The sequence below is a fragment of the Harpegnathos saltator genome, unplaced genomic scaffold (genome assembly GCF_003227715.2).
Source record: "Harpegnathos saltator strain DR-91 unplaced genomic scaffold, Hsal_v8.6 scaffold354, whole genome shotgun sequence".
NCBI lineage: Eukaryota > Metazoa > Arthropoda > Insecta > Hymenoptera > Formicidae > Harpegnathos > Harpegnathos saltator.
In genome coordinates this window covers 182,655-206,824 of record NW_020230155.1, presented here as the reverse complement: position 1 = coordinate 206,824, position 24,170 = coordinate 182,655, and the positions used below count along the sequence as shown (strand labels likewise).

Here is a 24,170-nt window from a genome sequence, read left to right as displayed (position 1 = left end):
CGACGATCGAATCGATGTCAATGATGATTTTTTAACAGATGTGAGATTTGATAAAGACTAGATTCTTCGTGACATTTTGCCGATATCACGTCGATATACAGTCGACATCTGGAAGATATCATAGGGTAAATGCGGATAAAACGGTCACAGACTGCAATTTCTTCAATAATTGCTGAACGGTGCGTCTTTTGTAGTCATTCCCAAAAATAATTGATATTTACAGTAGTTCATATGTGCATACACTATTCGCAATAACAATATTGTGAGTATTATATCATGGCCGTCTTATTCGAATTTACTCTACAGACAGATGTCGACCGATTATTGGCAATCCAGTCGGTATCTATTAAGTTGATATTCAAATCGATACGTGTATATCAATATATCGACACTCGAGCATGAAATAAACTGAATAATTGTTGACATCTACATAATAGCTTCCGGTTATCGCGATGAAGTCTTGGAAATATCAAATCAACTGCTGAATCAACATAATTTTCAGCACATTTCTCATCGACTTGTGGACTTGAAGGAGAGGATGTCTTACATAAAAAAATAAGATCGCGATCGACGATTTTTTAACATGGAAAAGTACTCGCTACTCTACACGCGGGATGTTGCACGTGGTAAACTTTGATATCTAATGAATTCGTTAGCAGTACTCTTTAAACGGAAACTACCATGAGCGCGAAAACGAAAGAGAGAGAGAGAGAGAGAGAGAGAGAGAGAGAGGGGGAGAGAGAGAGAGAGAGAGAGAGAGAGGGAGAGAGAGAGAGAGAGCGAGAGCGAGAGCGAGAGCGAGAGTGAGAGCGAGGAAACTCGAATATAAGTTCGTGATTTCATTTCCTGGCGGCAGGCGAGGTGCTTTTCCAATTTGTTTACTTACGGTGAGAATAGCGTGGAACTTTCCAGCGGGGTTGCAAAGAACAAGCAGTTCAACCTCCCTTCCAGCCACGCTGTGTGTGCGGGAAATATTTCTTACTTTGCGAAATAGAAGATGATACCTTAAGCGTCCGAGCAGACCGATTCGTACTTGAAAGTGGACACGCGCGTGATGGAACGCAGAGGAAAATTTAACGACTTTCTCCTCGACGGTGGCACAGTCGGAGAGATGGAGAGGAAAATAGGGAGCCGCAAGAAGAGAGCAAGACAGAGAGAGAGAGAGAGAGAGAGAGAAGAGAGGAGAGAGGAGAGAGGAGAGAGGAGAGAGGAGAGAGGAGAGAGGAGAGAGGAGAGAGGAGAGAGGAGAGAGGAGAGAGGAGAGAGCAGAGAGAGAGAGAGAGAGAGAGAGAGAGAACGAACGGTTGCGTAATTTCTTGCGCGGCGCTCTGTTTCTGCGGTGCCGTCCCCTTTGTGCATCGGCGATTCGATTGCGTACCAATTCGCCGCGCTGGATGCACTCTATGAAATTACCGTACTGCGCGCGCCGTTCTCGCTGCTGCCGGACCATCACGATGACATTATCCCTTCGCCGAGAGCTTTCACAATTTCTGCGGTCCGCAATCCAGCGTCCGCCAATCAACGCTTTCGCGCCAGCCGATAAATCGGATGAACCACCAGAGCGCTGCACCTAATGAATCAGATTCGATGCGAAGCCAGCGGCATTGTGATCGATTATCCTGCGTAGGCGAGGACGCGAGTCTAGAACTTGGCGATATCCCAATGCCGGATTCAATTTGTGAGTCCCTAATGGCCGCACGATCGGCACGTCGAAGTTTTAAGAAATTGGACGCTGCGTCCGATATATATACATATATACAGGGTGTTTAAAAAGAAGGATACAGGACTTTAAAAGCAGATAGTACTCACAAAGTGAAGGAAAGAAAGTTATAATAAACATGGATCGAGAAATTAATATTATCGGAGTTATGAGCAATTATCTATTTTAATTGAAGCAAGTGACTTACTCGCTTCTGATGCGCATGGCCATACCTGAGATACGTTTCTGTACCAAACGTTTGCACATTCACCTAATATACAATTTTATATGATTATATAAGAGGGTGTTTACAAAAAAGAGTTCAGAACTTTAAGGGTGAAAAGTACTCACAAAATGGAGGAAAAGAGTTTTAGTAAACAAAGGTCGAAAAATTAATATTGTCCAAGTTGTGAACAATTATTTATTTTAATTAAAGCAAGTGATTTACTTGCTTCTGGTTTGCACGGCCTGAGTACATTTCTATACCAAAACTTGCACATTCACCCAATATACAATTTTATATAGGATTTTGTATAGGATTATATAGGGTGTTTATAAAAAAAGTTCAACATTTTAAGGGTGAAGAGTATTCACAAGATGGAGAAAAAAGGTTCTAGTAAACATGGATCGAAAAATTAATATTGGAGTTGTGAACAATTATTTCTTTTAATTAAAGCAAGTAACTTACTCGCTTCTAGTGTATGGCCATGCATGAATTGCATTTTTGTCATTTCTTGATCAGAGTGATACAATGTCATTTTTACCGCACTGCGAAAACTTTATGATAGCTCTCCGCAACTGTTCACTGTTCACGAAAATGTGTGACTAACAATCGCTTGTGATGAAGCGTGTATATAAATAGAAAGAAAATAAATGTTTGTTTTCCTAAGAGCGAAGAGACTTCTTTTTAGGGATTTCTTTAAAGCATGTTACTCTCTCTTCACCGATAAATGATATAGAAAAATTACATTAGGGAATACAAAAGTACCAGAAGCGTGTAAATCGCTTGCTTTAATTAAGATAAATAATTATTCATAACTCCGACGATATTAATTTTTCGAGCCATGTTTATTAGGACTTTTCTCCTCTATTTTGTGAATACTGCCCTTAGAGTCTCGAATCCTTTTTTAAAGTACCTTGTATGTATCTGGATGGCGTGTCGACAACTATTACGACCGTCGCCGATTTAATGACGCTCATCGCATATAATTGAGAGTGATACCAATCTTCTCCGAGAAAAGATTGTCCTCGATACCTCGCTGACGACCTTGCACCAAGTTCAACTCCACGATTCCGAGTTCCTTCCCGCCTTAGTGGGGAACACCGCGACTTGTGTCGAGCGAACAAAAACCGAGCGAAAAGAGATCAGCGATTGCTCGTTCAGTCGAAGATGGAAAATAATTAGTTTCTTGTGTTATTAAACATTCTCGAGATACGAAGAGTTTCGGTGAAATTCCGTTTCAAAGCGATCGGCAGCTTAGTGCCTGCTTTCTTCCAAATCCGACTTGTCGATCCCATCCTCGTTATGCTCGCGGCACGTCGGCGACTTCATCGCAGGCGCACGCGAGGAGCGCCGCGCCGGACACGTGACGCTCTCGCGATCCTCGAAGTGGAGTCAGAGATCCACGGGATTGCCGCGACTGCGATAGTTCGCGTGGCCGCATAGTGGTCAAAACGGCCGAAAACGTGGCCAAAATCTATTTTTCTTTAACATTTTTTTTTAATCATTATTATATTATATTTTGTTAATTCTAAATCTTTTCTAGACCTCTGTAAAGGTGTATTGCAAGATAATTCCATTTATGGGAGTTACGAGTACACGAAGTTCATGAAAACCGCAAGTCTCTTATACGATTTTAGGAGCTATAATCAGTATGACAATTGTGATTCCATTCACAGGATTGCCACTATATCAGGTCATTAGACTTCTTCATCGATGTTTAGTTGTATGTATGATTTGTGCTTCTAATAACACTGTTATTTATTAAATTTTCGTTGCAATTAATATAAATATACGCTTCCTGAGTAAAGCAAAATAATGCTGTTGTGTAAAATGTAACTCTAATTAAGAATTACGATTCAAAGTCCCCGTTATGAACCGGTGCTATGACTCTGGCGGAATTTAAAATGTAATGATACATAAAAATAAATAAGAAAAAGTTTGTCTGCGCCAAACTACGCCGGAATATTGTAATCACAGCATAAAGTTGGCAGAAATTGAATTTCGGCAATTTGCCGAAACTAAGAGCAAATATTCTTGCTGCAATCTTTTTTAACCAATTGTTTTTTATCTGTATTTTTTATTCTCAGTCGAAGTTTAGAATATTATCTCTACCATAATCTTCTGAATTATTTATTTATAAAAATTTCATAACATTGAGCAACTTTTTTTGTGGTCGAAAATATTCTCTGCATCTTATTTAGAGATATCCATAAGGTTAATTGAACAAAATTTTTGTTTGCATTTAAGTTAATTAATTTTTTAATTAATCAAAATAATTTTTTATTCGTGCAATAAAAAAATTCTGTTAGAACTGAGTTTCAAGTGAAACTTTAACGTTTTAAATTAAAATTCAGTTTCAATGTTTTTCTAACTCGTGTCGCGAGATTTTTATCTATCTGGTTTTTGCAATTATAATATTTTGCAATTAATATCTTTTTCGAAAAATTGTCCTTTTCAATATACAAAATGCTTGATTCATCTGCTGATAATTTATCGCGATCAAATTCATAGACGCAGTATGAGAAATGTGTTGCCTGGCGATGCGGACTCATTCGATACGCATGAGCAAATCATGCTTTATTGTAAAAAAATTGGATATCCTAATTGAGTAATTATCCCCGAAAGAGTTATGTCTGCGTGAACTCTCCGCTTAGTACACATTGCGAGCAGCAATAGCGAGGTACGAGTAACAGTAGCGAAGCGTAGGCAACATTAGCGAAACACTCCCATAAGTGGAATTATTTTGCAATACACCTTAACAGAAGTGTAGAAAAGACTTAGAATTAATAAAATATGACACAATAATGATTAAAAAAAAATGTTTAAAAAAATGGGTTTTAGCCACGTTTTCGGCCGTTTTGTCCATTGTACGCCGGGTGCGTGACGCTCTCGCGATCCTCGCGAAGTGGAGCCAGAGATCCGCGGGATTGCCGCGACTGCGGCAGTTCGCGCGGCCGTAAACTAATGGCAATATTATTCCGCCGCGAACGTCGAGCGGAATTCGTCAATCAATCTCCTCGCGCGAGTTCTCAAACCGGATAAGCCCGGAAACTGAGCCACTCGTAATGAATCGGATCGATCGGATCGGGCGCTTGCCGCGCACGTACGTGCGGCGACACGTATCGAAGATGAACCTGGAAGCTCGCCGCTAAAGCGATTTAGCCACGGATTCCAAACCGCGGTAGCGTCGCAAATGGAAAGTTGGAAATGGAATTCGCAGGACCTCGGCAGCCTCGCGGTTTCGGAGTTCCCCGAATTTCGCCGGCAATTAAGAGCGACGTTCAATGGACGATCACCGCGCGGCCGGCGAATGGCGCGGCAACCAAGTTGCGAGAGAGCGACTGGAAATTAATTCGGCCGCCGGGATCGAATGATAAGGACGATGAATCCTGACGCTCACACACTCTCTCTCTCTCTCTCTCTTCCTCTCTCTCTCTCTCTCTCTCTCTCTCTCTCTCTCTCTCTCTCTCTCTCTCTTTCGGCGAGAGCGCTCCATAAATATAAGGGACGCATTCGGAGCGTGCAGCGAAAATCACGGTGTCAACGGAATGCCGGCCATCCGTCGTGCACTTCAGGTCGTTCACTTACCAAGCGGACGCGCACGTTCGACACGTGTCGCGTCGACACATACTTCCTCCAACCACACAGTCTCAAAATTCCGGTAAATACGGGCGAGCGCTTTCCCGATCAATCTCGAGTCGTGCACGATTCCTTGCAAAATTAGTTACGCCGGTCTGATGATTGGAGAAGGAACGCGTCGAAATTGATTTCGCCGTGTCTGACAACTTCGTCAAAGCGATGTAACCTCTCGAAATTAATGAGCTCGAGGGAGAGAGAGAGAGAGTGTGAGAGAGAGAGAGAGAGAGAGAGAGAGAGAGAGAGAGCGATAAAATGTAACAACGAAGTAAAAATCGAGCTCCATTCCGAAACTCCCAGGCTCCCAAAAAATGCTGAAAGCTCTTTGGCAGAAGGTAAAGTTACAAGATCGCGTGTATTTTCGACTCGTCCGCTTGATTGGGACGGCACTCGGATCGGAATTATAATATTTGTTCAAACATTCGGGGTGCGTTTATCGACGAGCGAGCTTTCAGTGGGAGCAAATTGCGGCTGATTGTATATTTCCCCCGGAAGTAACACGACTTCTCACTCAGGTGTCCGGAAAAGCGACGTCGCGTGCGCTTAAGAGGCCGTCGATATCGCTGGAAGAGCCGGGGAAACGTATGAAAGAAAAACCTCATTCGTCTCAACAGGCCAAGATTTACGAGACGAGCGCCTCGCCTGGCGATGTCACGATGTTCTTGTCCAACCAAAAGCTCCGAATAACGCGCGTATTAAGCGACCAGCTGCGGATTTCCCGTCGGTGGTCGGACTGGCGCGTTGCGCCAACTTCCACGGCTTCGCGTAGAAACTCGAGGATGACGGAAGGTGACATCTTAATAGGCAATTTGCTGCTCCTGCGACGTAATATCGCTGACGGCGTGACCGCGCAGCTCACACGGTGGAAGAGTACGCAATCCAGCTGCGAGAAGGATAACCGCTCGAGGAAATCCCCGAGATGCATCGAGGACCATCAGCAGGCCGCGGAACCCTGCGGGAAGACGCTCGAAAGGTGCAGCGATGGTCTTGAAACAGCCGAGGGGAGTCAGCCGAGTTCTTGCGGCGATTTATTAAACCAGCGAGAGTATCATCGGTCGATCGGCTCCGCGTGCCCGATCTACCTGTGCAAACCTGAGCAATATAACGATCGGCGAGCGTGCGACTCGCCGACGTGCGATTCAACGGCGCGCGATTCCCACGAATGTTCGCAATCTGAGGTCGCTGACGCAGACGCGGGACGAGTGATATCCTGCAAGCGTTGGGCCAGCGGGAAAGCGGCGACGGACGGAGAAATTCGTCGTCGATGTCGGCCGAAGCCGTGCGCTTCGCCCCATCCGAGCGATCGCGAAGAAGAGAAATGCCCTCCATCGCACACGCCGGCAGATCGCGACGGAGAAGAAGCGGAAGATGCGAAGAGAGATGAGCCTGAACGATCCGAGACCGTTTCCCAACAATGTCCTGACTCGGAAGTTCCGCGACTCGAAGGAATCGGCACATCGCTTGAGCAAGAGGCTCCCTGTGCGAAGGACAGGACGTCGAGCAAATGTCCGATATCAGATCCTTACGAGGATCAGACGAAACTCGACCCTCCGCCACCGAGACAGCAACACTGGTCGGAGAATCCGCCGGCTTACTGCGAGCATTGCCCGAAGAAGACATGCAAAGCGACCGTGGAGCCCTCGCCGATGATGTTTGTACCTCATGAGATGATTCGTCGGAAGTCTCGGGCGAAGGACGCCGAGTCGCCGTGCTGCGCGAGTAACGCGAATAAAGCTGAAGACGAAGCGGAAGCCAAGCCGGAGGAAACTTGCGCGACGCCGCGTGAGGCCTCGTCGCGAAGACGCGCATTCGCTGAAGACAAATGCGCCGATTCTCCGGAGCTCCTCGCAGCCGTTGGCGAAGCCAAGCCGAAGCCTTCTCGGTGGTTTCCGGCGCTGACGAGGCTCGGCCGTTGCCGCGCTAAGAAGCTACGGAAGAAGTTCGCCGTTTCAGACGACAACGACTGCAAGCCCAACGTGGCGAGCCTGAAGTACCGCTTGAGCAAGTGTCTTCGCATGGGCGGGATGCGGAAGATCAGAGATTGCGAGTCGTCGAAAGCGCGACGAAAGCGCTGGGCTCTTTTGTCTTTGAGGAGATGCAGCGCGTCGCGGGAGACCGCGACAAGAAGGACGGGAAAGAGGATCGAGTCGTCGTGTAACGGACGGGCACAACGAAGGCACGAGGTTTGCCTGAGGATTTTCCGCAAGAGAAACAGACAACTCGACCCTTGTCTGCCGCCGATCGCCGAGCTGAGACAACCGCGCGCCGGACAAACCGAGTCGTGCCCGTCGAAACTATTCAAGTCCACTGTGAACGGCGGGGTTGAACTTTCGCCGCGATTGGGAAGACCCTGTCCGTTCGATTATGGCCCGGCCGAGCGGCCGGTTACTGAGACGAAAAGTTATCCGACTAAGATGGACGAGTGCAGGACGGCCCGCGTCGAAGGTCCGCGGAAGCGGCGGAAGAGCACTCGCAGAAGGCGATGCTGAGCTTCCGGCAGGACTCTACTTATCTTTTTACACCCGTAACGCCACTTGAAAGTATCGCTCTGTTTAAACATTTACACTTTTTGAATTCTTTCTCTCTGTATCTCATCCTACCTTCTCCTGTCGGGTACTTAAAATCATTAAACTGTAATAAAATAAAATATTATAAAATTTATTATATAATATAAATGTTACAAAATTACTAAACTGTGATAAACTGTTATAAAGTTTATTTTCCTATTCCTGGTGTTATAATATATTTCTTTTTATTTTTACAATCAAATATGTATCGCAATCTGTCTTTGCATACGAGACGTTCAGTAATAGTTTTGTTAAAAACTAATTACCGGCTCGAAGGATGTGCTCTCAGCAGAACACTCCTCTGTAACTAAAATCGATCTGTTAATTATATACCTGGGGTAATTTTCTTTCAAGTCTGCGAGTCCTAAATTCTTTCATAAGGTTTTCACAGCTAAAGCATTGGGATGATTGTTAATACGATCTTGATATCGAAGGCAGAGTCTTCTAATTTCTTCTCTAATCGTTAGAATATCCAAGTTGTGATTAAGGTATTGTTTGTGACATACCATCCACGAGTACATCCACGAGGATCCGAAGTATCTTGGATTGGAGTCATTGCAAGATTTCAACATTGGAGTTTGTAGCAGAGCCACATAGCTGGACACCGTGTGTCCATGTCGGCTTTAAAATAACAATGAACTTTTACATAATAGCAACTTACTTTTTGTTGACAGTTGTGACTGATGACCACAATCATCCAGTACATTTTCCTAAGTAATAATCCCAATTGTCTTCGCTTCATGAAAATATGTTCCTTCCAATTCACTGTTTATAATATGTCAAAAACTATTTAATTACATAAAAGTTTAGCAAGATGGCCTTAGGTAACTTAACTCAGGGTATAAAGGATAATAGTCGCGCTGCGACGCGCGTTAAAATTCATGTTCGCGAATGAAGGGCCAATTTCGCCATCTTCGATTAGCTTAATTCGCCGATTAAGTGTCAGCCGTGACAGGTCAATTTTGGTCTATTCTGCCGAACGACAAGTGCGACCAGTCAATTCTAACGGAATAATCGACCGATTAAATTAATCGAAGACGGTGAGATTGGCCCTAAGATGAGCGCATTGACTTCCCCGAAGTTGTGCGACCGCGTTTCCCGCGTTTACCGCTGTAAACTTCGAAACTTCGGCCATGCAAATAAACGCAAAATGACTGACAAAAAAATATTAATAATATCGCGGTAAATGTTTTAGTTGCGCAACTTGCGCGAGACTCACGCGCCAACGGCGTAAATTATAAGTTAGCGATTCTCGGCGAAAGTAAAACCAAAAGATGAAGCCCAACGTTGGCTGAAGCAACAAAGTTCGCTTTGCGCTCCCTTTAACGATCTATACTTCCCGGCACTTTAACGATTTGCATTTGAAAAAGACGAGACCAACAATTATCGAAGGGTTTGTTTATGTTGTCCACTGGACGAGCTCGAAGATGAAGAAGCGACGCTGACGCTGACGTTAAAGCACGTTTCGCCGTATCGCGCGACTCTCTCTCTCTCTCTCTCTCTCTCTCTCTCTCTCTCTCTCTCTCTCTGTCTCTGTTTCTCTAGCGTGACAATTATTTAATCTCGCTAAAAATGCGACGACATTAGGAGTTCCTGCAAACAGAATTTGCAGAGCGTCCGTTTAATTCATTCCGCCTTGTTTATATTAATAGGGAGCTGTACAGTGTCGTTGTATAAGTGAAATATATGCACGAGACGTCCAAAGGTGGCATTATAAAGGTGCAGGATGGGAGGCGTAGAAATGAAAAAATGCAGCTCGGGTGGCCCGAGACGGCTGCAAAAGAAGTACGCCGCTCGCAGCAGCTGGCCTCTAACTTTTCACGTTTATCATTATCTCACTCTCCGCCCTCTTCCTCGTCCTCTCTCTCTCTCTCTCTCTCTCTCTCTCCCTCTCTCTTTAGCTCTCTTTGTCTCACGAGCTCTCGTTCCCTCTCTCGTCGTACACCCTTATTTTTGTACCCGTTGGAACAAACTTGCGCATCAAACGCCGTTGTTTTATGGCCGGTATACATTTTCATTTCCGTCGGAGGATGATATATCTCGTAACCCTAATAAACGCGACTCGGGATTTAGCGGGCATTTATCTTGTCTACATCGTCGCGGGATAATGGGAAAAAATGGATACGCGAGTGCGCGCGTTAATCCAATCCCGATAATTAATGCGAACTCCCGGCAGATTTCAGCCCCGGCTTAGCGAGTTCACGCTCGCAATTTGGTCGATTTCGTTTTGCACGTAACGTTTGTTGTGCAGCGTCCTCCTCCTCTCGAGCCTCGCGCGCTCGGTTAACTAGCTTTCGCAGTTTTGCAACGTGTAACCCGACGATGAAGAAGCCCGAAGTGGCCGTTCGGCCGAGAGGAGCTGAACGAGCTGTTGCGTGCGCATAAATATAACGCGCGTAACGCGCCCGTCGTAACAGAAATAATAAAGCTTGGGAAGCGCGCACTAGATGCAGCGGGGAGGGGAGGATCGCGCGGCTACCCATTTCCCGAGCTTGCAATTCCACGTTTAGCTGATGTGTAATCGCGATGCGTGCGAGGCGTGCACGCGGCTCGTTACGCCGCTCCAGCGATTTCAAAATTGCCATCTATCCGCGAGCACGTCAACCCGCGTTCGTTCTTTCCCCCTCCCCTCATTGAGACCACGCGTAATTAAGGAGCACGATGGGACAGCAACGGAGAAACGATCGCCAGCGGCGATGTTCACGATCGTTAACTCCTAATTGAACACCGACGCACAACCGCGGCCCTCCGTTCAGTCGTTTCCCGCAACGGATTCGGTGGAGAGACAGACAACAGAAGGACAGGCGGATAGAGGCGGATAAAGGCGGAGAACTACTCGATTTTCTACCCTATCGATAATTATCGGTAGTTTGTAACGTGATTATCGATAGTTACACGGTAGTTTTCGGTAGTTTTTCGGTAGTTTTGTTCGATAACAGTTTAGATTTCTAAAAAGAATTAATAAAAACAAGTTTTTACCCATTCATTTAATATTCTTTTTACTTTTCTATCGCAATTCCATAGATTTCAATTGATAATAAAAAAATATAGTAAAAGATGAAACATACATATACAAAATATCCAAAAAATATTTTAATAAAGAAATTAGCCATTTATTCTGATTTAAAAACAGCAGCATAACAATTTATTTTTGGCTCAAAATTAAGAAAAGATTGTATCCATTTATTTAATCTTCTTTTTATCTTTTTTATTGCAATTCCATAGATTTCAATTGATAATAAAAAAATATAGTAAAAGATCAAACACACATGCACAAAATATCCCAAAAAATATTTTAATAAAAAAATTAGCCATTTATTCTGATTTTAAAAATATCAGCATAACAACTTTTATTAACTCAACATTTAAGAAAAGACTGTATCCATTTATTTAACCTTCTCTTTACCTTTTTTATTATAATTCCATAGATTTTAATTGATAATAAAAAAGATATAGTAAAAGATGAAACACATGTATAAAATATTTCAAAAATATTTTAATAAGGAAATGAGCCATTTATAAATATAAGCATAATAATTTTTGTTGGCTCAAAATTTATTCTGAAATAATTTGACCAGTCTTAGTAAAAATGCGTTCTATTAATACGAAAGTAACAGGCAATCGAAACGTACCCCGTGTGAATGCTCGATTCAGCTATGTGATCGCTCCCCATTCACCTTCAAACGCTTATATAAATATATATTTTTGTAAACTATATCTATTTGTGTTGATATCCATGCGTAAAGATATAAATTTATTAACCGTAAATCGTAAGTCATTTTACAAATGAAGTTGTGAAGAGAGAAGAAACTATAGTTTATGTATGAATAAGCTACCGATATACGAGTGCAATCGATAATTCCTTGCATCTGGTAGACAGGAGGTAAACAGGAGTAGATAGAGAGGCACCCTCGGTATTTTCATGGTATTCATACGAAACGACATTGTTACAGATAAACGATGACTGGTACCACATGGAGCATCGATCCGTGGAGAAGAGATCGACGGAGCCGCATCTCGAAGTGCACCAGAGGCTAATAAAAGACTCCAGAGTACGTAGAGCGGAGCAACAGCGGGCGAAATCGCGCACTAAGAGGGATCTTATAGTCAAACGTCCGTCCAATATACTAACCATGCTGAACGACGAGAGGTGGCCTCAAATGTGGTATCTGGTGAGCGATTTTAATCGATAATCCACATGCCAAACCGCCGACTATAATAAATTGTGTGATTAATTAACCCTTTGCGTGGCACACTTTTCTACCCGATAGATTCCTGTGAAATCTTGCATTTCTATGTTTTTTGGATCGCTGATTACAAGTCTGAAGCCAGATTTCAAAAATTCAAAATGGGAGACCTAATATGGCTGCCGTATAGGAGCAAACTAATATAATATAATATAAGTCTGAATAAATGTAAATCAGATATACGATGAAACTTATTATATATAAAACATGTTTGTAAGAAATTTACAGAATATCGATAAATCAATAAATTAATGAATTATCTTTATAATTATAATTAATTAATAATTATCTTCACGCATAGTAAACAAGAAATTTGTCTATAAAAAATCTAACGTGCGGAAAATTCTGAGAAAAATTTAGATTACATTTTAAAACGTGAAGAATATTCAGCAAAATTTTAGCTTCTAATTTCAAATATTTTCCAAGAAATTAAAGTTTTTTTTTAAATCGCTTTTTTCGACGTTATTTTTAATTATTATGTTTAAAAATATAATGTTTATGATATTATATAAATATATAACAATAATATTATAATATATAATATTATATAAAATATAATTTGTTTATAATTAAAAATGGATAATCGGGCGAAAAAATCATGAGAAAGTAAGTATTAATATAGAAAAATATGAGATTGTACTTACTTTCATTAGACTGTAAATAGTATATCGTAAAATGAAAAAAAATGGTATACTTACGACTGCCACATAAAGGGTTAAACGACATTATACGTGCCGCGGTGTGGCGCGCACTCGCGAACAAATGCAGGCGAATGCAGATTTTTCTCAAAATGAATCGCACCGTAAACGTTGACGTTTCGTTGTGTCTGAACGAGAACGAGTTTCACGAATCATATCGTTTGTTGTCGAAAAGTTATTACTACGCCGATCGAAAATATTTGGAGAACGGCGTTCTTCGCGGCAGATTGAACAAAAGTTTACGATCGACTCACGGCAATAACAGCGCGCTTCCGACGTCGTCGGTAAACGCATAAGCGCGCGGCTGTCTTTTATATTGCAACTTTCTCGAAGAGTGTTGTGTCGCGCGCTCATACACATACACACACACACACACACATGCAACACAATGACGCGAATAAAGGAGCTCGATAGATATCAATTTAAAAAGACTATCGACACTTTTATCGTAGACCAGTGACGGGCCTAACAGCCTGGAGCCGGAATGTTCGAGGAATTCGATAATTTCTCTTTTCAGAACAGGGGAAAGGGCTTGGACATGAACGTGCAGGGTGCCTGGGCGGAGGGAATCACCGGAAGTGGCGTAGTAGTTACAATTCTCGACGACGGATTAGAGAAGGATCATCCTGACCTCTACAAGAATTACGTGAGTAGCTCGGCGCGTTTTTCTCGCGCAGACAGAACCCATGGACTTGTTTGCATTCGCTGTGGAAAAGTGTCTCCTCTCCTCGCGGAAAGAATATAAAGTAAAACTCTCACGTATACACACACACACACACACACATACTTATGTCCAGCTCGTCCAGAGGCGAGCAGTTGTATTTCGTATTCAATTTCCACCTATTAAAATATCGCAGCATGCATTTACCACTCTTCGCGCGCTGCTCTAGTTTCTCATAGCGAGCCGCGCGGCGGCAATCTCGCGGAGTAGATCTCTCTCTCTCTCTCTCTCTCTCTCTCTCTCTCTCTCTCTCTCTCTCGGGTAAATGAAATTTACGCGATAAGCGAAAACTCAAACGCTTAATGTTTGCCTAATATCACGCGCACGAGCGCGCGCGATGATCGATCTCTCGATACGTGCGTATATATATTCGACGCTGATCATGAAGAAAAAGTAAATGCAGCTGGAGAGAGAGGAGAGAGAGAGAGAGAGGGAGGGAGAGAGAGAGAGAGAGTGACACAGGGGAATAGCAGGCGAGGGGTGAAGGGGAGGGAGAACAATTCCGGTGCGGAGAGAATACGCGCACAATAGAATACGGCAGATGAAGGCGTATCGCGGCCGCACTGGGAATATCGACTGTTGAGAGCGCACGCGGGATATCGGACGGGGTTATTCGGCTCGCAAGTGTATGCACGCGAGCAGCTATTGATTCACGGCTGGTTACATTGAATAGTATACTTGCATACGCGCAGTAGAAAGTGAATCGCATTAATCAGCCGGCGGCAGACACAACCGCTGCGAGACGACGACGCGCTCAAGGCGCGTCGCGCTGCTGATTACGCGAGCTTGTCGCGAGCCTCCGCGCGCACGGTTCTCATTATGCGAGCGCGTGTACGCACCGGAGTATCCGTTGATTAATTTATTTCACGTCTCTGTTCGTGTTAAACTGACGTACGTCCGTGGAAAAATGCGCGACTGCAGATTCGACAGGCGCATCGCATCGATCGAGCCTTCGGCGATAGGAACATTGTAGTTCACGAGTGTCGTGACCGCTCTTGTGGCTTGGACGATTTTTTTTTAATTAGCCAGATGGATATAAGATGGAATGTATGAATTCCTCGTGGCGCTTTGTCCTGATTGTAGATAAATGCCGATCTCAGTCTTTTTCCCCGATTCAACATGTTCACTGCCCGTCGGATTTTCGCTGCCTGCGCTGTGTGCTAACAAATATTTTCATACAAAATTGGTACAGCCACCACGACAGATATGACGACGAATCCAAATTCTGTGACGAACAATTTTATTTCAAGTTCTAACCTACATACACCGCAAACAAACGGTGACAATCAGTGTTGACTTTTTGTACTGCCGCATTTAAACGCTTAGAATCACACAGATTTCAAGTGTTTCGACACGCGTGACGTAAAAATTCGACTTGGATTCGAGATGCGCGCAGTGAACGTGTTAAGCTGCAAATGAAGATAATGTACCGGGTGTCCGGGACCTTTTGGAAACAAAAAATTGCGAAGATTGGTCAAATCCAACTGAAAAGAAAAGTCAAGTATCATTTTGCAAAAATCGCAATAGTTATTAAGTTATTAATGATTGAAAATAACCACATCTAGAAGTGGGACATTTTAATTAAAACTTGAAAATTTGAATTGTGTTGAATTTGCAGATTACTTGTTTGCTTAATTACTTATTTGCAAAATGGTAAAGGACTTTTTTGCTTAGAATGATTTAATCTACAATTATATGACGGCTATTGTGCTTAACAACAGGTTCAAAAGGCTCAGGGTTCAAAGTTCAATACACTCATCTATCGCTAGAAAAAAATCCTTTACCGTTTTGCAAATAAATAAGCAAAATTTTCAATTAAAAGAGCTTCTAGATGCAGTCATTTTCAAGCATTAATAACTTAATAACTATTGCGATTTTTGCAAAATGGTACTGAACTTTTCTTCTCAGTTTGATCTGATTAATCTTCATGATTGTTCGTTTCCAAAAGATCTCGGACATCCTGTATATTCACATTACTAGATGAGCAAAAAGGTTAGTGCGGTTTTTGTTTGAGTTCGATGCAATGAGCTGTCGAATCTTGTTGAGACTTGTCGGGCGCGCGCGTTTATACATATCGCATAGCAGAGATTTGTGCGAGTTAATTGGTGAACTTTGTCGTGATATGGTCTCTTGGTTAATGATTATTCACACTTTTCAAATGCCTGTCGAATCGAGTGTAATTCAAGCATGTTTGTTTTATGAATCTAAACTCGGGTTAAAAGCTGCAGAAGCGCGTCGTGAGATATGCGTAGCATTCGAAGAAGATGTGCTAAAGAAACAGATTAAAAAAACTTTACAGTAAGTGGTTTAAAAAATTTTGTTCTGGCGATGAATCATTTGATGATGCACCGCGTCCAGGAAAACCCTCCGTTACTGATGACGAAGAATTATCAATTCATTATTTATCCAGAAATCAATTTAACATTTTTTCCTGAAAATTTCTGCCTTTATTTAATTTTTAATACACAAAAGCGCACGAACTTTTTTGGTTACCTAATATCTAAAGACAGGTATCTAAAGATAGATAGACAGACAGATAAGATAGAAAGACAGATAAAAAAGATAAAGACGGGTCGGTGTCAGGATTTTATCTGTACAATTTTATCTAGATGAAAATAAACACACTCTGATCTACGTTACTTATTATTCTCTTTCGATTCATTTACGTCAAGAGCAAACATATCCGTTCATATATATATATATCTCTCTATTTCTTTCTCTCTCTCTTTCTTTCTCTCTCTTTCTTTCTCTTTCTCTCTCATCTGGCCATTATCACAAAAGCGGATAATCGCGACTTCTTGCTGAAGACAAATCGAAACGCAAAAATCACACGTACTTCTGATCCGTTTTGTTACATTCGCCATCGCCCGGAGGGAAAAAACCGCGGTAATATGCGCATATTTGTCAAATCTGCTAACAACAGAGAAACGGGTCAAAATATTTCTCTTCTTGCGCTTGCCTGGCCTGGCGTCGTCGTTTCATTTGGACGCGCGAGAGAAATTACGACGCGAGCGTTCGCCTGTAAATTCTACGCTGCAAGAGTTTCGCTTTCGCAATTTCTCGCGAGGAACTTCGCCGGAACGTCCACCCCGGGCGACTTTATGATACATGCCCAACGTACTTTTATCGCCGCTACAGCGAGGCGCGCTTCGTTTTCATTAGTCGTCGAAGCGAAACGCCCTGCTCGCGCCTGTTTGTCTCCATCGTGAGAGGAGAGCACAGCCTCGCGAGAGCCCGAACGAGAGGCGCGAGCTGCTCTCCTCTCTCCTCTTATATCGATGCCGTTGCCGATTTTCGTTTCAGGACCCGCAGGCAAGTTACGACGTCAACAGCCACGACGAGGACCCGATGCCGAGATACGACCTGGTCGACAGCAATAGACACGGCACCAGGTGCGCCGGAGAGGTCGCTGCCACTGCCAACAATTCTATTTGCGCCGTAGGCGTTGCTTTTGGAGCTGGCGTAGGTGGTGAGTGGCTCCGAGAAGCATTACTTAATACTCCGCGACTCGCGACGCGGCCTAGACCTCTCCGAAGCGATTCGAGAAAGACGCGATTACAGTAATCGCAGGATTTTAAGCGAGAATAGTCCAAGCGTGAAAGGACAATATTAGGGGGTTGCATTTAATTCGTGCCGTTTTCTTTTTACTTGGAATATTTATTATTTTCGTAACATGTTACAATCGGACATCAATCAAAATACTTGCCATTGCTTTCGACTACTTTTTGCCATCTTTCTCGTAAAAGCTGGATCCCTCGTCGAAAGAAGGACCTGTCTTTTGAGGCGATTCAATCATCGACTTATTTTCGGAGTTTCTCGAGGTTGGCGAAATGCGTGTCTTCCAAGGTGCGCTGCACAGAGCGGATCAGATGAAAATCAGAAGGAGCAAAATCGGGGAAATATGCTGGATCCCATTTCAGACCCATCAGCGTTTCTTTAACCGTTCTTGCCACATGCGGTCTAACGTTATCATGTTAGAGGATCACCTATTACTGGCTACTGACGGCCTTTTTTGCATCAATTCGTCGTTCAATCGCTCCAGTTGACGTTGATAAGGTGTGGCGTTAACCACGTCACTGGGATTCAGAAGTTCATGATACATTAGGTCTTCCATATCCTACGAAAAGCTTAGCATTATTTTCTTACCATGGATATTCTGCTTTGGTATCGATGTTGAAGATTGATCAGGGTCCACCCACGACTTACTCCGTTTTAGATTTTCATAGTATATCCACTTTTCGTCCCAGTCACGATATGCCACAAAAAGCTCTTCTTGTTAGCTCTGTTATGTTTAGCAAGCAAGAAAATGCAAATGTTCAAGCGATTCAACTTAGAACTTTCTGACAATTTATGAGGCACCCATTTTCCTTCCTTTTCCCTAAGGTATATAGCCGCCTCGAAACGGTTGATTTGTCGACTCCAAGGGCTACTGATAATTCTTTGAGCGTCTGTGCCAAATTTTCATTCAATAACTCCTGCAGTTCCTCGTCATCAAATTTTTTCGGCCGCCCTGAACGTTTCTTGTCTTGAACCTCAATATCTCTTTCTTTTGAAACGTTGCATGCATTTTCTACACGTTCATTTCGAAGGAGCAGTCTCGCTATGTGTCCAGAAGCAATTCATAAGCTTCAGCTGCACTTTTTTCAAGTCAAAGTAATGAAGAAGCACATGTCGGAAAAACACTTTATCGCATTCCATATTCGTTTCACTCTTTTTTGCACCTTTTTTTTATACACAGAAACGACCTTTGTCGACTGAATGTTACTTATTGTTACAATACAAATGACAAGATGTCTAACCTTTAACCTTTAGAGGACCGGCATTTTTCTTTTAAAATTTGCAATTTTTTTGCGGAAAATTTATATATACAGTCTGTAAAGTAAGAGCGTGTGCGGGTAAAAAAATTTATTTTCAATGATTTTTAAATACATGGATCTGTTGTACTCCATGAGAAGAAAAACGCTATACCATTAATAATGAGTCCAGTCACCACCGGCATTGATAATTGCCTGGCATCTCCGAGGCTACTTTCCACTACAGTCTGTAAAGTAAGAGCGTGTACGGGTTAATGTGTAGAAAAATTTATTTTTAATGATTTTTAAGTACATGGATTTGTTGTACTCCATGAGAAAAAAAACACTATACCATTAATAATGAGTCCAGTCACCACCGGCATTGATAATTGCTTGGAATCTCCGAGGCATACTTTCCACTAAGTTGACTGCGTATTCGTTCGGTAAAGACCTCCAAATGAGACGAATTTGTCGTGTCAGCTGTTTCAAAGTGCACACTCTTTTTCCTCGAAGCTTGTGCTTGAGATATGTCTCACAATACGGCTAAAAAAAACTAGAGCAATATTTGAAGCCAACTGCCATTTATGCCGTACATGCTCTTACTTTACAGACTGTATATGTAACCATCATGTCGCGTAGAGTTTTCGAGTTTCTTAGTGACTCTTATAGGAGCCACCCCGGTCCGGAACGGAATGGCCAAAATAAAAAATTTTTAAAATTTTTAAAATTTTTTAAATTTGGATCTTGGTATTTTTAGGAGTTTTTTATATCTGATCATCATTTTAATATCAGATTATCAAAATTTTACAAAAAAAGGCAATTATTTACCTAAAATAAGTCTATATTAATATAAGTAATCTCATACGGTAATAAAACTTTCCTTTAGCATAACCCAGAGCTAACGACGTGGACGTAGAAAGTTATGTAGCTTCTTTATTTTTTTTATATTTTTGTTATTTAAACATTTTTTTAATTTCATTTTTTCATAATTTTTTAGATTTTGGTTTTAAAAATAATGAAAATCATTTTATTTCAAAAACTATTTTTCTGTATTTTTTATACTTATTTGTTACTTTTAGAGTGATTGTTATCACATTACTTACGATGCCCAATCAAAACTCTAATAGTGTTGTGTGCTGATTTTATATAATTCTGCGAGAAAGTGGGTCTATTATAAATAAAAACGTAGTGAGATGCGAATTACTATGCAGTTAAAATGTGTACTTGTTAATAAATGTTTATTTATTAACAAGTACACAGTTTACCTTGCTTGTTAATAAATGTTTATTTATTAACAAGTAAGGTAAAAATCACACGAACATATATGCAAATATATTTTTAGAGCACATAAACATCAATATAAATGCATAAATAACTATAATATAACCTTTAAGAAAACACTGAATGCCGATTTATATGTGACTCTTATAGGAGCCACTCCGGTCCTCTAAAGGTTAAAACCTAACGGCTACGGCATGAACTAAAGTAACATCCAGAACCATCTGTTCTCAGCGGCACGAATTAACGCAATCTTCTAATATCGTTTCACACTGACCCTGTAAAGTTATGCATCGAAACTTTTCCGAATTTTCAAAAACGTCGCCTTTTACCCACCACTTAAACTCGATCCCTGCCCGGTTTATTTACAATTGGCCCAAGGAGTTTCCTGCGCGCGCGATCATGTGATCGCAATTCCTTCTCCTTCTTCTTGCACGCCTAATCCGAAAGATAGACTCGCGATGGTTCGCGGAAATTTTTATTCAAATCTGCTGGTTCCTGAATCGCGGATATCGCGAGTCTGCGAAGAGGCGGATTGTCGTTGAGAGAATTTGTCGCGCGTGGATTTCAGATGAAAATGAGATTTTAAGAGGAATGAAGTATGATCGATCGCTAGCGACGTTCGTTACTTTCCATTGTCGTTCCGCCACGAGTATACTCGTCAAGCGAATGATATCGGAATACACGCTCTTCTTTATCTCTCTCTTTGGAAGTACTTGCTTTATTAACGACCGGTGGAGGGAAGGAACGCTCGAACGGAACGACTCGTCGGGAACGACGGTTCAATTTCGAGCAATCACTTAAAACCGCTCGCAATCCTGTTTCCAATTAGCATCGGGGAAATCGGCGTCGGAATTCGCGCTGCTGTTACGAGCGACATGTGTTTGTAATATGCAAAATGCTATCGCGAGATGCGGCATCATTTTCGGATTAGAATTCGGGATTGGCAATAGCCCGCGCTACACGCGTTTCATTCGGAACCGATCCAAATCGGAGCGCCGCACCCAATTTCGACCTTGTGAATTGGATCCTCTGACCCACGTGCCGCGGGAATTGTGTGGGATAATTAACTGAGCAAACACGAGATGCATGCTGTTTAACTATTCGGAGACTTCTGATATACACACGTGCCACTGTCGAACTCTCCGCGGAGGTCGGTGGTGAAAATTCGCGCATCAACCGATGCGCATGCACGCGGTCACTTTTTTTCTTTTTGTAAATGTACCGTCTCGGAATATTATATAGGGTAAGTCCGAGATAGATGGACGTAGTTTATTTAATTGCAAATAACTCATCTGTATTAATGCAATAAATGGTCAACAACATATTAACACATTCAGTAGAGGATAATGTTTAAGGTACAGAAGAGTTTTTGTGGAAAAAAATTCATGGGACGCGAATAATAACGAAACATTACAAATATTCTATGAGGGATAGATAGTCGGGTGTCCAGGTTAGATAGTCATATGTCAAAGGATAGTTGAGCATACGTCTCATCTCTAATGGTAATGAATTTTTAGGTTAAATACAATGTTTTTAGTCGTTTAAGCTCAGGTCTAATGTTGTAACTCAAAATAAACCGCAAAGTATTATTCCGACATGTGAAACATTTTGGAGGTTAATAGAAATATAAAACATTTATTTATAATATATTTATTTATAATACTCATAATAATAGTGTTTTTGTGTATCAGGAAGAAACACACCTATTCGCGATACATCCAACTCCGATTGACCGATCGGTGTTGACAAATTTGACATTTAATGTTAGGTACCAGGGAAAAATGACAGTCGAATAGATATATATATATATATCTAGAAAATGTCGATCCGATGTTCATTGTTTGCTATTTCTCACTAAAAAGGTTGCCCATCTAACCCTAAAGAAAATGGACCATCTATCCCCGTTTGGAGAGTTCGCGTAAAAATGCGTACACCGCGTAAAACATAGTCTCGGTGACGAATTTCGGGATTAAATATGAAAATATGTTTTTTTAGTCGTCTAAGCTCAGGTTTAATGTTGTAACTTAAAATAAACCGCATTTGCAAGGTATTTTTCCGATTTTGGAGGTTACTAAAAACATAAAACATTTACTTACTTACAATAGCAGTGTTTCTGGGCATCAGGATGAAACACACTTATTCATGATACATCCAACTCGCAACTAACCGATCAGCGCTGACACCTAGCATATATTAACAAAATTATAGCAATTGACCATCTATCCCCTCTGCCCATCTATCCCGGACTTACTCTAATGTCACAATAACGTTAATAATAATTATTTTCACACAGCATTATGCAGCAATGTAAAAATACACAACGATATATAACTATTTTAATAATTATGCACGGTATATATGCAGGGTGAGAGCGACAAAAAGAGCTTATTAGCTGTTTTAGGGAATTAAAAGCTTTTACTGAAAATATTTTAAATAAATATTGTATGGTTTCAAAGAGTACGTCCGATGATGCTACTCGCTTGATCTTCAGTGGTTGTTGAGGCCATGTGAAGGTTACCCTTAATTTTTTGGATAGAATTATATGATTTTTTTAAGATGAATTGTTTCCTCATTGTTGATCATTTTGCGTATAAAAGTACTGAAATATAAAACCATCGAGAAGTGAATATTTATCAAGATATTTTACATTATGTTTTGACATTTTTTAGTACAAAATATGAAATATCTCGCAAACGATTCGCTACTCGACAAATTCAGCTTAACTTTTATATGTAAAATGATAAGAGAAACCAATTATTGTAAAACAAAAATAAAAGTAGAAGCTTTCAACAAAATTTCCTTGCATTTTGCAGATTCATTGACGCACCAATGTGCAAAGATTATTATTATTACCGAACAATTTCTCTCGTCATTTTATGTATAAAAGTATTAAAATAGTCGAAAAATAAATAGTTTGTTAAATATCTTGTGCTGAAAAGTATACCAGGATATAATATAAAATATCTCGAAAAATATTCATTTTTCGATAATTTTACTTCAATACTTTTACATACAGAATAATTAGGAAAAACAATTTATGTTAAAAATAGTATTAAAGGTAACCTTTTAAGATACGACTTTAGTAAAGTCCCTGCAAGTCAAGAGAGTAATATCATTAGACTCTCTTGAAACCATACAACTTTTATTTGAAACATTTTTAGTTAAGATCTCCGCTTCTCGAGAGGAACGTGGCGAACTTTTATCGGATTCATCCTATGTATACAATACAATATACATAATAAAGATTATATACAATTTTATCATATTTATATATGGCAGTTATGTAAATGTAATTGTCATTATTTCATAATTATAACGTTATGATACATTATAATACATGGTCAACTATTTTTGTTTTTAAACAGGTGTTCGAATGCTGGACGGCGACGTGACGGACGCCGTCGAGGCAAGGTCGTTGAGTTTAAATCCTCAACACATTGACATTTATAGCGCATCGTGGGGCCCGGATGATGATGGTAAAACTGTGGACGGCCCGGGTGAATTGGCCACTAGAGCTTTCATCGAAGGCATTACCAAAGTGAGTGCTCGTCACTACCGGCGACTTCATCGTAGTCGTAGTCATGTCGCGCTCGTGTTCTCGATTTTATAAAAAAAAAAGGAAAGAGATGAAAAAACCGATTCATTAAGAATACTCCTGATGAAAATTTTAATTGCCGCATCCTTTTGCGTCGCCGCGTCTTTGACGAGCGCGAAAGAAGGTATGCCGGATGCCTTGCAGCTGCAAACTTCGACGTAGCGGCGTAATCCATTTAGGACTGCAATTTTCTTCGCTATAATTTCCCGCGCTATGACAGGATAAATGCAATTAGCTGGGAGAGAGGTACTCTCGCGCGACACGGGAGCTTCTAGGTAGCGCCAAGACACTCCCTCATCCTCGAGCGTCAAGCAGCAGGGAAGCCTGGAGCTTCGTGTTACTACACTTATGCTCTGTTAATACGCGCCGTATAAAGGAATATTATTATCCGCCAAATACGAGCGAAATTCGTGGCCCGTAGCGACTGCCCTCGCCCCTCCCGACCGGCTCGAAAAGAGAGAGCTTTTCTTTTTATTTCTCTCCCGCGCTACGGAAAGCCGCACGGAGAACTCGGGATCACAAAGATTGTCGTAAGCGTGCGAGAATAACAAACGATCGATAAACTATTTCACACGGCGGCGCCGCGATGCCGAAATGCCGATGCCGGAAATTGTTCGCACGTAACTGGAAATCGCCGTGTTCTGCGATTTTTCTACGAGTCCGGAATTCCGCTGGAATTGCTCTAGCCGGCGCGCGGTCGTTTAAATCTT

General features: G+C 41.6%; 1 protein-coding gene across 3 annotated transcripts in view; it reads left to right on the top strand.

Moving 5' to 3' along the window:
- LOC105188026 (furin-like protease 1) overlaps positions 1-24,170 on the top strand; it is a 509,265-nt gene that overhangs the window by 427,417 nt on the left and 57,678 nt on the right. For all 3 annotated transcript variants that reach the window (XM_019843557.2, XM_011149235.3, XM_019843556.2), the window contains exons 3-6: positions 12,079-12,297; positions 13,588-13,716; positions 17,095-17,260; positions 23,231-23,403. In XM_019843557.2, coding sequence (XP_019699116.2) covers positions 12,079-12,297; positions 13,588-13,716; positions 17,095-17,260; positions 23,231-23,403 — 687 coding nt within the window. The remainder of the gene's footprint in view (positions 1-12,078; positions 12,298-13,587; positions 13,717-17,094; positions 17,261-23,230; positions 23,404-24,170) is intronic.